General features: G+C 37.5%; 1 protein-coding gene across 1 annotated transcript; it reads right to left on the reverse strand.

The window, feature by feature from the left end:
• Positions 1-568: 568 nt before the first annotated feature.
• CFAP161 (cilia and flagella associated protein 161) lies at positions 569-7042 on the reverse strand. Its single transcript, XM_066196218.1, has 7 exons — positions 6980-7042; positions 6784-6873; positions 6337-6590; positions 5617-5701; positions 4597-4755; positions 3908-3981; positions 569-2970 (listed from the first exon to the last, which is right to left on the reverse strand). Exons 1-7 carry the CDS (start codon positions 7040-7042, stop codon positions 2802-2804), a joined length of 894 nt encoding a protein of 297 aa, XP_066052315.1. The 3' UTR covers positions 569-2801.
• Positions 7043-13108: the final 6066 nt, after the last annotated feature.

Genomic DNA, 13108 nt, shown 5'->3' on the forward strand with positions numbered 1-13108 from the left:
AAATAAGCGTTGCTTGTCACACATCACGTTTCACATATTTGCATAGAAAGTGAAAGAAAAAGTTCCTAATTCCTCTAATGATGCTTTGGTTACCAGTTACTTAATGTTCTAATTAATATAAAGAAGTTCATTGTATGCAATGCACAACGTCCTGTGTTGCTCTGTCTACCTTTGTGCTTAACTTTATTTTCCAAAACCATGACATAACATTAATGACGTATCCTAGCCTAGAATTCAAGTCTGTTTTAACTTGGTTTCCTTCTGTGGCATTGTGTCAAGGACTCATCAGGAGTGAAAGATCTCAGGCTGTTTTACAGACATGGCAGGAATTGTGCCGTTTAGAAACATGTGCTTCCATCGTGTGGACAATATTGAGAAGTGCAAAAAAACAGCTTAAAAATTCGCAAATACAGTTAAGTATCCGTATTTGTTATCATGAATTAATTATAAATATGTATGATATGATATGATATGATATGATATGATATGATATGATATGATATGATATGATGATATAGGAGCTCTGCACAAATCTGTGGGTTTAACACTGCTAATGGAATCAGGAATATTGATTCAATCCTGTTTATTTTCAGCTCAAGAAATCCTTTCCAATGAGCACAGAGTGATCAAAACACACAAGTCTGCAAGCTACTTTTAATCAGCACCAATATTACCTGGTTTTGTACTCATTTCTGTATCTGTTTCTCTCTTTGTTTTTTTCTAAGTCTTTGCAAAGCTTGTTTTTGTACAGCTTGCATTGTTTTCCTTCCCCTCAAATGCACACACAAACACTCCTACCCAAAACCTCGGCCAGCCCAGGCACCCTGCCCACACAGTCCTCATTCCTGCAGGAGTTCACACGAAGCTTTGTTTCAGAAATGGTTTTGATTTAAAGCCTTTTCTTGTTTCCTACATTTGACCCAGAGTTAGGAGACTTAAGAGTTGAAATAGCTGCATCTAATACCAGCAAAAGTCTACAGTGGCCAAGTTAGAAACACTACAGTGCATTCATGCAGTTTGTCATACTAAAATATCTACAAAACTTTGTCTACTAAATTTTAATATCTACAAAATATGAGGAGATTTATGCCAATCCATTGTGAAAATGTGCAAATTTTAACCTCTGAATGTTGGACTATTAACAGACCCTCTAGAAAAACATCAAACATCATGTTAATTATCATTACATGGAAAATGAAAGGAAAACATGAAAGAAGTCCCTAAAAATAATTTCCTCTATAATAGCCCATCTATAATAGGTCTGTAAAGGTTTGCATATAAGGAGTGTGATTCTAAAGCCGTCCTCTGCAGTACAGTCCCTCCAAGCAAACCTGCATGTCACAGCAGCATGATCTGCCTGCTGCTCTGAGATCCTGTATGCCAAATGCCAGTTAGCTGGAGCTGCAGTCTGCTGACTTAATTTATATTGAATAAAGGCAAAACTTTGCAAGCCTTGCCTGTGGGCTTCAAATAGATTATTTGAGAATAGAGCTTAAAGATATGTTAGGACCAATCCCTTCTTTTGTGAAAGTTCAGTGGGTTTGTTCTGGAGAACTTAGAAAGTTTTAATTGACCTTTATAATCACTGAAGATCTTATGAATCAAGGTCAGTGTGGTATTTTACTCAGTAGTCACTTACTTTCTGCAGAAAGAACCTGTTCTTGTGGTGGTACAGTAGGAGATGAAATAAATATATATTTAACAAAATGGATATAATGGAATGCCATACAGTAGAAGATTCTCTGTGATGCTTTTTCAGCTTCTATATAAAACAGATAAATGTATGCAGTAATGATACCTGTTTTCCAAGTCTTTGCATTTTATACGTCATTGAATTTTTTTAAAGAAAATGTGAGTTTCAGCTGAAATTTCTACCCTCAAAGGCCTTATTTTTTTCATGTGGATACTCAGTTGTCTAATTAGGTAGGAACATAGACTACAATCTTTTTCTTACTGGATAAACTTAAAGCATGTCATAATTGTTTTATGCTTTGGCATTTACTTTCATGAAACTTGTAGGTGCCCAATTTTCTTTGACAATTTAAGCTCTACCTCAAACTTTTTAGAAACTACTAAGGATAGGAAAATGCTGTGGGTGAGAGATAAATGGAACATGGTGATGCATGGAAAAGGCTGTTGTAAGTCTCTAGTCTGTAGCATTGAGCTCAAGTTCTTGATTACTTGATATTAAAGTGTTTAGAATACATGTACAAACATAAAAACCTCAATTTATATCCATGAATTAGAAAATAATTTCAAGATAAAAAACTCACTTGTGATTTAATAATTGGCAATGTTGTGCTAGATGGAGGGTGGAACAAGCTCAACAACCAACTTTCTTTCAGATGAACTTTAAATGTCAAAGCGTCCCATGATAACTTCGCGTGTGTTTGGTTTTCAGTGTTTTGGAAACTGTCCACTCACCCTTTTAAAAATTGTGACACTGGTTTGGCTTTGGAAGAATTGGTTAAATATGCTCCAAGAGCCAGTAATTTAATGAAAATCTATTATGTTTCCTGGGTTGTGACAACTTTTGTCACCAGTGAAGGTGAAAATGGAAAAAGGAGCCTTTCCTGATTTACAATTTTTGGTGTGTTGTTCATCAAATTTTAAGAGTTTTTTGCCCATTATAACCTTGACGAGTTAATGAGATTATGCAATATTACTATTGGCAGACTTTCATTTCCATTTTTAAAATAAACATCTCTAAAATCTAAACAGAAAGAAAGAAGAATCAGTGTCTCGTCAACCTCTTCTGGTTGGAGTCTTGGGCTTTTATATTCCCTGTCTTTTCATGAAACTCATTCATTCTTATACCCTTCTGGGAAACCTTCGTGTCTTTCAAGCATTGTACCATCTTCAGGACCAGGATTCCTTGTAATTATCTCCCAGTAATTCTTATCTTCTTCAACTCTGTGGGAGTTCAGATAATTGTGACAGATGACTTCAAATTCTCTTCCAAAATGAGTCCTGCAAAGTCAAAAGAGATGGGATAGGAAGGGAGAATTAACATAAATACAAATTCAGCACATCTTCATTTCTTGTGAATTGTACGAGATTTCCTCATTTTTCTCTTGGTTTACTCAGAAATATCACCATGCACTTTCAAATACCAGACCTTTACAAGAAACACAATGATTCACATTGTTTCCTATGAATAATTTAGGAATTTGAAATCCAAAATAAATGCCATCTTTCTAGCCTCAGAGCTAAAAGCAGCTCCGGCAGAATAAGGCCCTGATACACCAACCTGACTTGCAAATGCTGGTTAGGCCCTCACTCCCACTCCTCTCTGACTGAGGAGGACTCTGGCTACTCAAGGACTTCTTCAGCCTCAAACTTTCAGATCTTTCATCCTCAAAAACCTTACACAAACACTCAGACGGGTCTTGCTAAGAAGCTAATGGCAAACATTGGTATACTCCTTAGCAGGGCCTAATCAATATTAATTTCATGCTTGTATATTAACCGAATTGAGGATTAACTTCAATTTATTGAGACATTGATTCAGGTGGACATAAGCATAGAGTTTTATACAGTGTGTTTTTATTTTCTTTTTCCTTACACTTCTTAGTATATAATTTTTTTCCTTCAAAAGTAACCCAAACAACTGACATTGCTGAAGATAATCAAAGGGAGAACCACCAAGAAATTAGAGAAAAGTAAAAGAATGATATGATAATGAAAAATTAAAAAAAAAAATCCAAACAATTAAGACTGATCCAACTGTCTACAGTAGCACACATTACAACCAAGAAGTAAAATAAGGGAAAAGAGAAATAATCCCATTCTGCATTATTTTCCATTTCCTCAGTGTGTTCCTAAAGCACCTCTCTTGCTCCTCACAGTAACTCTTGATGTTGGCACATCACTTTGCACACCCCTGCCAGTTGTAAGTTTTTCTTACCACACACAGAAGGTCCTTGGAACGGCTAAGTTGCGATTGGTGTAGCAATGAGTAATAATAATTTTAGTTCCTGACTGGAAAAAAAAGAACAAGGGAAGACATTTGACAAACATTTTAAAACCAATACTGTGAATAAAGACTGTCTTTAACAATTTAATTTTGACTGTGTTATTCATGTAAATGGGTCTTAGTTCAAGGCTTCAAAGGAACAGTTGTATTTGGGATACTCTGTTGTACACCAGCACTTCAGGAAGTCTAGAGTTATCTGGTACAGGAAAATACTGTATTTACAAAACGTTGAAAACATTTGGAAAATCATCCACTTATTCAGATGCCTTGAGAATTTTACTAGACATTTAATGTACAGGACCTATTATTTAATAACATCTCCAAATATTGGAAATGCAATTTACTGTCTCCAAAGGCCTGAAAAACAGGCAAGTAATGCACCCTCACAACATGATAATGTCAACCTTTGAAAATTTCTGATAAAAAAACTGAACAAATACTTGTATAAGCAGATTCCCTAATTAAGGAGATTGCTCCTTCCCTCCTCCTCTTCCTAAAAGTAGAGGTCAGAACTGGCATAAGGGAAATATGTGAATAAAATCGACATAACATTTTTTTCTCAGTAGTCCACCTGTTTCAATTAATTTTTCATAACATTTCCTACAGTTTTAATTTCTTACAGGAACTGGAAATCCTTCATGTTCAAGACGCAGTTGTGGATCCAAGGACTTAGCTTGCCAGAAGGTCAAATAGGAAAGCTCAGCTGTCAAAAATACTTTCTGAAGGCGAGATTTTTTAGCAAAATCTTTAAATGTTTTGTGGTCACTTGCCAGATAAAACTGTAAATGAAAATATATATTAGGGACAGTATTAATGTAAAAGAAACAAGATACGTAATTTTAAAACATGTTTTTGAACAAAAAAACCTTTGCTCTTGGCTCCTGACAGACCAGTCTTCCCAGCTAAAACTATGCAGGCAAAACCCATAGGATAGATTCTATACTGTTGATAAACTCATTAAGTAGTTATTAGTCAGTATTTGTGAATACTGATTTAAAACTGGATTTACATTCCAAATATTTTTATCTCACCAAAGTGAATGTTCAGAAGGAAAACTTTTTCAAAGTCGTGGTGATTTATTTTGAGTGCATACGTATGTGTAAATGCCTTATTTGCTTTTAATTTGCAGAGGGAAATAATGTTACTATTTAATAGAAATCTGCTTCCTCAGAATGATAGAATAGTGCTTGAATTTATATTCCTACTATAGATTATCTTCATAAGAAAGGAAATCTTCTCATTTTGGAGTTTCACAGAATATTCTGAGTTGGAAGGGACCCAAGAGAATCATGAAGTCCAACTCTTGAGTTGTTCAAAGTGAAAACACCCTAAAATCTCCTTGAAGAATTCTTTCATGATTCACAATCTAATTGTGATTTATTTTTCTTTCCTTTTTTAGATTTCCTTTATTCAGTCATTCTGGCTAACAGCCCCCTTGGTCTGCACACCTGACCTCAGGCCAGTAGCATAAACTTTCTAATTACGCATTATTTATCTTGATCTTTGCATGATTCGGAGCCTGTTCTGCAAAACTAAGATGTTGCACCAGTGTACAGCTTCATATATTTATTCTTGAAGAGGGATTCAATGCACATTACCAGTATATGCTACCACTGCCATTTGCAATTTTATTGCCTTACCAGCTCATCAGAAACCCCTCCTTTCGTCCCAAGAACAAAGTTTTGCCCGTATCGAAGTGGTTCACCCACTGCACTTCCATCAACACTGTTAAAATTGCAAAAAGGAAAAAAGGTACATTCAAATCATCAGTTTTAGTATTGCTTAGGTTTTTTGTCTGTTTTGGTCTACAGTTAGATGTTGCTTTGTGGCAACATTTTGTATTGTTTACCTTTTTAAATGGGTAAAATATCTTAACCTAAGGCAGAGCCTTTGATTATTGAGCAGGACCCCGTTCTTCTGGTTTTTCTCCAACAAACAGCAACAATTAAATATATATTTGGGAGAGAGATTATGCTGGGTTTTTTAGAACAGAACCATGTTCACTTCATGGAAAGCAAATGCAATGACACATATTTCTGCTTGCAGGAGAGTGAATATTAATAGCAGTGATATTTGGACATGTTTGTCTACAACTGGAATAAAAACAAGAGCAGAATTTACCAAATGATACAGTGAACTTGAATCTGTGTTCACACCTAAGCTCATTTAGAGGTCCTTGGAATTAATCAAAATAAATATGGAGCATAGAACCATGCTTGATGTCTGACTGAAGACTCTTAAATAAATTAAATTTACTCATATTCCTATGTATATTAGCAAACTTCATTGCATATTTCTCCAAACAAGACACCTAAAACTAAAATAATAATTGAAAACCAACTCAGGATAAAGTAGCAGACCTTACAATACAGAAAGCATTCCGACCAATGGGGTCCACGTTCTTGACTGCACTAAGTCCATGTGAGATCTGCAGGGGTTCGTCGGAATACAGGGACACTTCTTCCATGTCAACAGCCAGGGTCACATCCCCACACAATTCGGGGTCCCTCTGCTCCGAGGTCCCTTCCAAATCCGAGGATTTGTTGTCTGGGTTCATAAGCAACACGGTGTCTCCAAAGTGAACAAATCCATCAGAAGATATTGACAGCTCTACCTAAGTTAGAATTTACACGGTATTTTACAGAATTATCTGAACCTAACATCAGAAGTATTTTAGTATATAGTATATATATATATATACGCTATATATTTATTTTAGTTCCGTATCATTCTCATTAATGCATGAAGAACAATAATAAGAGTTACGCCATTCTGTGTGGGATCTTGGAGATCTCTTTAAAAATTACCCTCTTGAAAATATTCTCTTGAAGTCTGGCTAATCTCTGTACTAAAAGTTGTCCTTGCTCTCTCTTCCGGATAAAATCCCTCAGGAGCTCCTGTTGGTAAAGGAGAGAGGAGCAAATGTGTTATCCAGCACCCACAATCTCGCGTTTACAGTGGCTTTAGGGAGCCGGGCACAGCCCGGAGCGGGGATGGCGGTACCTGCTGCGCGCACTCCTCCTCCAGCCAGTTCCCGATGCGCACTCCCAGTCTGTAGGAGGCCATGGCCGGGCCGGACCGCGTCCTGCGTCGCCATAGCGACCGCGCCGCGCCGCGATTGGCCAGCCCGTGGAGGGCGGGGCCACGATTGGCCAGCCCGTGGAGGGCGGGGCCGGTATTGGCCAGACTGTGGAGGGCGGGGCCGCGATTGGCCAGCCGGGGGCGGGGTGGGAGGGGCCGGGGGCGCGGCCTGAGTGGCCCTGAGGGCGGAGCGGGGCTGTGAGGGGCCGGGAGTAGCGGGGTGGCTGTGGGAGGAAAGGCGCGGCCCGCCCTTAATCCAACACTGCCACGTCCACGCGAAACCGTGTTCCCATGTGCACACATCTTTTAAACATCTCCGGGGTGGGGACTCCACTGCCCTGGGCTGCTTGTTCCAGTGCTTGACAATCCTTTCGGTGGATCCTGTCTGAATTTCACCAGAGCAACCTGAGCCTGTTTGCTCTTGTTCCGTCACTTAACACTTCGGTCTCTTCTCCAGGGCAGTAAGAACAGTTCAGGTCAATCGAGTGTTCCTCCTAGGGCACTTACCTTTTACCCTCCATATTACACAGAGAGGTGCATCAGTTTAACACAATAAATGACTTCACTCCATTATCACTGCAGTATTGGTGAATACTGTCAATCACAGAGTAGTTTGGGTTGAAATCCTTAAAAAAACCCCTTAAAATCATCTCGTTTCAGCCCTCCCCTGCCATGGACAGGGACACCTTCACCCGACCAGGTTGCTCCAAGCCCCATCCAACCTGGCCTTGAACATTTCTGGGGACAGGGCAGCCCCAACCTCCCTAAGCAACCTGTGCCAGTGTTTTACCACCCTCACTGTGAAAAACTTCCTAATGTTTAGTGTAGTGAATGCATCAGGTGAATGTTTTGATTGTAAATGTTTTGCTTTGTTATTATCTTGGTTTGAAGTCTACATGGCAAGCTAAGTGTCTATGCCATGTGTTTATTTTCCAGATAGGCTAAGCTAATGATCTTCAGAGATGGTGGAGATCCTTGCACAACACATTTAATCCATTTACAACTGTCACCGTTTTCTTGATGGCTTGCTCTCGTAAGGTTTGAATGCTGGACAACTTACAATTAAAAGAAAATGTTTTTCTGCATGGACAGCTGGGCTACATGTTATCATCAGGCAATTTGGACAGTAATTCATGAAACTTGTCTCTTTTCTGTTTCTTTTTTAGGCCAAACGTTATTACTCAAAAAGTTATTTAGCACATCCCAAAACTTTTAAGGACCAAATACAATCCATTTTTGTTCAAATAGCACCACTCAGTGTTCAGTTGTGGTAAATGACACTTCCCTACACCTAGCTCTGTTCTCAGCAGTGCTGAAACTGTGTAATAAGAAAGAAATTTTTTCATCTTGACGGAAAGTCAAAACCCAAACACCTCTTTCTTGTTTCAGAATTAAGCCACTTAAATCAATATTCAGTAACAAATCATTGTTATAAAATCATCTGTTATACTTAGCTGTGTCAGTAAGAGCAGGTGCACTGTCTTGCTGGAGCATGTAGGTAATATGTAGAATTCACAGCAAACTTCCATAGTTTTCTAGCCTTATACGGTGTCTATAATTAGTTACTTATTCATTCTGATGCGGAGAGAAGTATTTGTACTAAAATGTAACTGTGCACAGAAATACCTCCAAGCATCTCTTAGCAGGGTTATGCTGTGAGTATCCTTGTCACCTGGAAGGATTTTATTCCTGATTACACAGTATTTCCTGTAAGCAAGAAAAAAAAGCTCCCTATAAAGATGTTTGAAAATGGAGCATCTTCCCTGCAGGAAAGGTTACAAGCCTATTGAACTCAGCTCAGTTTCCTTTTGTGCAGGTAAAATCTGTGTTTACTCCTAACTGTTGTTTGCTTTATTAAATGATGTGAAGAAAAGCTGTGCTTGTGAAAGAATTGATCTATGTTTTGTGTGTCAAGTTACGCCAGAATACAAATTGATCGGAACTAAAGGTCTGTGATATTTACTGAAAACAATAGTATTACCTTTTTTGTTTGTTTGTTTGTTTGTTTTTGTGTCATTGTTAAGTAAAATTATAGCCAGCTACTTTCAGACATTCTTCTCCTACTGTCTGGAGTTACAGATCTTTTACCCTTTTTATCTTCTCTTTTTGTTGTTTTGTGTTTTTTTTTAGTTGGTTTTTTTTGTTGTTGTTTGTTTGTTTTTTGTTGTGGTTTTTTTTTTTTTCTTAGTGAAAGATAACTAGATGGTTGAGCAGACTCCAAAGAGCACATAGACCTGTCTAAGCCATTAGTTTACATAAGAGGCTGGGCTGGTTCGATTTTAATTGCCTTAGGCTTGTCATAAATATGTGAGCTAGAACATGTTTCAAATACTTCAAATTATAAACACATTGGTATATTACAAATTATTTTGTGTGGTCCAGTCTGGCTAAAAGGACAAGGTCTGAATGGGTGTGAATATATATTAAGCCCATGAAAGATAAATTTGATCTTAGAGAAAGTGGCAGAGCAAAAAATACTTAAACTAAGACATCAAATCACACACAGATTGAATGAGAATGTTTTTAATACCTTCCTTTTCTGCCTTGGGAGTGTGTCTATGTTTGTGGGGTTTTTTTCCTGTTTTCTTTTTCCTTTTCAAAATTGTGAGTATGCCAAATTTGATTAACAATGCAGGCTAAATAATCCTGCAAGGGAGTAAAATGTTTTCTGGGACAATTTGTCTTCTTTCATGTTATTATTTTACACTAGCATTACTCTGACATATGCTATGAATCAGTTTTCTTTGCTGTTATTAGGTTTCTGGCAATTAAAGTGATTAATCTACTTGTTAATAATATAACTACAGTTTCTTATTCTAACCTATGCCCCAAACACTCCTCTGTTCACAGAACAAAAGAAATGAAGTAGTTTATGTGATACGATTTAAGGATTGTTGCTTTGCCACTTGTAGGGATGCCTCCCATTTTGGCTGTGAATTCAGTGTGGAATTCTCCTGTAATGCTTTTTGCTGGCAAGCAGTGAACCTTTTCATGGTATATTATTTTCTGAAATGTAGCAATCCATTAAACAGACCTTTCAATCAACCTTTTACAAGAAAGAGGAGCAGGATTCTTGTGTGCCATATTGGCAGTAAGTTTGCTCATACAGGTACATGAGTGGAAATTTAACCTGTTTGGGATCTGGTTAAAGACATCCAAATAGATATTATTGTTCTTTTGGTGTTTTGTAACCAAAAAATTCTGATGGAGAAGGAGGGAAGGGAATAACTTGCAATGTGTCCAAGACCACCAAATACTTGCCAGTTAATTTGGATTCAGATATCCACATCTCCATGGTGTTTTCTACTGGATTCTAATTTAGATTTGTACAGAGCATTCCCTTTAGAGAAGTTGTATTATGAATATTTTCTCTTCAAATTGAGCTGTTCCATCATGACTGAATGTGCCAGCTATTGGAAGATTTTCTCGTTTGCCTGGCTGAATTTCATTCAGTAGATGGACTTGAAAAACCACTAGAGTTCTATACTCTCAGAAAAATATTGTCATTCCAGAAGCAGTAATTTATGAAAAGAATATAGAAATTTTAAATGATGTCTCCAAGAAATAACACTGTATTTTTCAGAGATCTGTATTAATTCTGAATAAGCTAAAATGCTTTCATCAGCAATAAATAGTTTAGTGTGAGCAGATGCACCATTAACAAAGCTCTATTGCTTCTTACATTTATCTCTTTACAGGACTGTGCAGTATGTATGTCTACCCTTAGGCAATTTAAAAATGCTTATTTTCCAAGCTGTGGAGTATTTCTGCAAGGTGTCTGACCAGAACAATGAGACTGGCCATGGCATTGACTAAGGAAAAAGTCTCTGTTGACTTCTTTTAAGAACTGCTTGCTGGGAACCTACATGAAGAGAAATGTGATGTTCACCCACTTCCAAGGTATGGAAGGGAAACTGATGGTTTCTGATCTCTTTAAACTTTAGTTTCCATGAATATTCATCCTTGAGATTTTGAAATTTGCTTTTTGTTAACAATTTTTGTATGTAAAAAGCAAGAGCATGATTGTCTGTAAGAAAAACTAGCTCCATGACTTAAGCCGATTTTGACTGCGTGGGTTGTTCAGGCATAAAGTCCTGCCAATGTGAACATACTGCTACTGAAACTGGAAGGCAACATTTCTGCATGACCTCTTGTGACCCAGATCATTCTGTTTGTTCCCACTTTAGGGCTATCTATAGATAGTGCTCAGGGTTGTCTTTGCTTCCCTTTTTAGCCTTGCCTGCAGCATGATTCCTCTCCTTTATTGTGAACTGCCTATTGGATCAATCATTGCCCTGTGATGTCACTTTCCTCCTTTTGGATTTTACTTCCCTGTGAGGATAGTGTTAAGATAGAAACCATCCTGTTCCCTTCATTTTCCATGGGGCAAATATGTGCTCCAGTCTTGAATCAAAGTAATGATGTATACAAATAACACTGGAGATACTGGGCAGTCTATCTTCAAACCTTTCCTAAATTCGTGTGTTAGAAACTGTATCCCACTAGCCTCCATTAGAAACTTATTTGTGGTAGTTAAGGTTTAGAGATAAGGAAATTATAGAGATCAGAGTACTTTGATTCACATGAATGTATTACATAAAATGAACTGTCTAGAAACAGGAACAGAAACTGATTTATGTATTTATACCACAAAACAGAAATCAGTTAAATATTTCTGGCAGAGCAAAAAGGAACGTGATGAGAATCTTTTGTCCTAAGGAGGAAAGAACATGTGTATTGTAATTGTTTTTAACATTTTCTGCCACCATTCTGCTATTTATGGTTTTGAATTGGCTGACCCTGCTCTGGCAGTGTATTTGTGTCAGACATCACGGCCTACAGAAAATATTTTATATGTCTGAAGACCCTGGCAACTGTTCTATTTTGAGGCTCAGAACATTTAGGCATTTCTATGTCACAATGGGTTTGTAAGTTAGCACCACTTAGTTGGTGGCTTTTCTTTGAGCTGTGGGAGAGCAATGACGTTGAAATGTAATGCTGAGGATGCAACGAATGGATGGAGTACAAATAATGTAATAAATAAGAAAATTGCTAAAATTTCATTGCAATGTACAATATACAAAGAGTATTTTCTAGTCCAAACTGAAAAGCTAGACCATGCATTCTATGAACACCTGTTCTGCAGAGCAATAATTTTCTTGCTGAAATAGCTTTTAAGTATTGGAAAGAGTCTTCCTATATGTACTTTTCAGTGGACTGGAATGATACAGAATAGGCCATTTTTAATCTGAGTTTTAACTGAAGCCTCCTAAAACCAAACAATTAAAATGGATTAGTGTGGAAGCAAGGGCTGAGCTCTTTACAAAGGAGGCAGAGTATCTGGTCTGTCTGCAGAAACAGTATTTTTGTGCTGCTCCCGTGGTATCTCTATGATCACAGAGAGCACTGAGGGGTCTGTGCTCCTCTTCTCAGGGAGCTCCTGGAAGTAGCTCGGAGTTGCACTGGCTTCTCATAGGTATGGGGAACTCTTGGTTAAAGTTCAGAATAAAATGTGTTTAAAATGTGTTCTTCATGTTCATTGAGGTCGTCAAAGAGCAGCTTTCCCTTCTCCCTGCTTCTGGCAGCAGAAAGTATTTTCAGTAATATATCAGAACTAATTATGAAGATCACCAGACCATAGGCATTGCCATTATTTAAACTTTTGATAATCCATCTTGGAGGGAGGAAGCAGATAGACGAAGATTTGTTCATATCTTACTCCCTAAGAAAGTTTGTTTCATCTTGATAGGAGTTACTGAGGAGCAAGAAATTTCAAATAAATGTCAAGGCTATTTAGCTTTTTAACTAGGCCTTTCACAGAGAAAGAGAAACCCCAAATACATTTGAGCAGTCTTAAGAAGCAGCAGCTATGGCAAACAAGAAATCAAAGCAAAAATTAGTGATAGAAAAACTAATGAATTCTATTCAATAAGAGAAAAGCTGATAGATTTTCTTCTTGTTGCAGGGTACACCACTGATGTAAGTGGACTGATATTTGCATAAGATGATTATCAAAGAGGAAATACATTTGCATTTATGTCTCCATTTTAT

The sequence above is a fragment of the Chamaea fasciata genome, unplaced genomic scaffold, assembly GCF_029207755.1.
Source record: "Chamaea fasciata isolate MVZ Bird 193981 ecotype frontalis unplaced genomic scaffold, bChaFas1.0.hap1 SCAF_14, whole genome shotgun sequence".
Classification (NCBI taxonomy): domain Eukaryota; kingdom Metazoa; phylum Chordata; class Aves; order Passeriformes; family Sylviidae; genus Chamaea; species Chamaea fasciata.

Coding starts and splice junctions, on each gene's coding strand:
- CFAP161 (XM_066196218.1), bottom strand. CDS start 7,042: ATGGCCTCCTACAGACTGGGAGTGCGCATCGGGAACTGGCTGGAGGAG. Junction 6,591..6,783: donor AAGAGAATATTTTCAAGAGG/GTAATTTTTAAA, acceptor ATTCTAACTTAG/GTAGAGCTGTCAATATCTTC. Junction 5,702..6,336: donor AATGCTTTCTGTATTGTAAG/GTCTGCTACTTT, acceptor CAATTTTAACAG/TGTTGATGGAAGTGCAGTGG.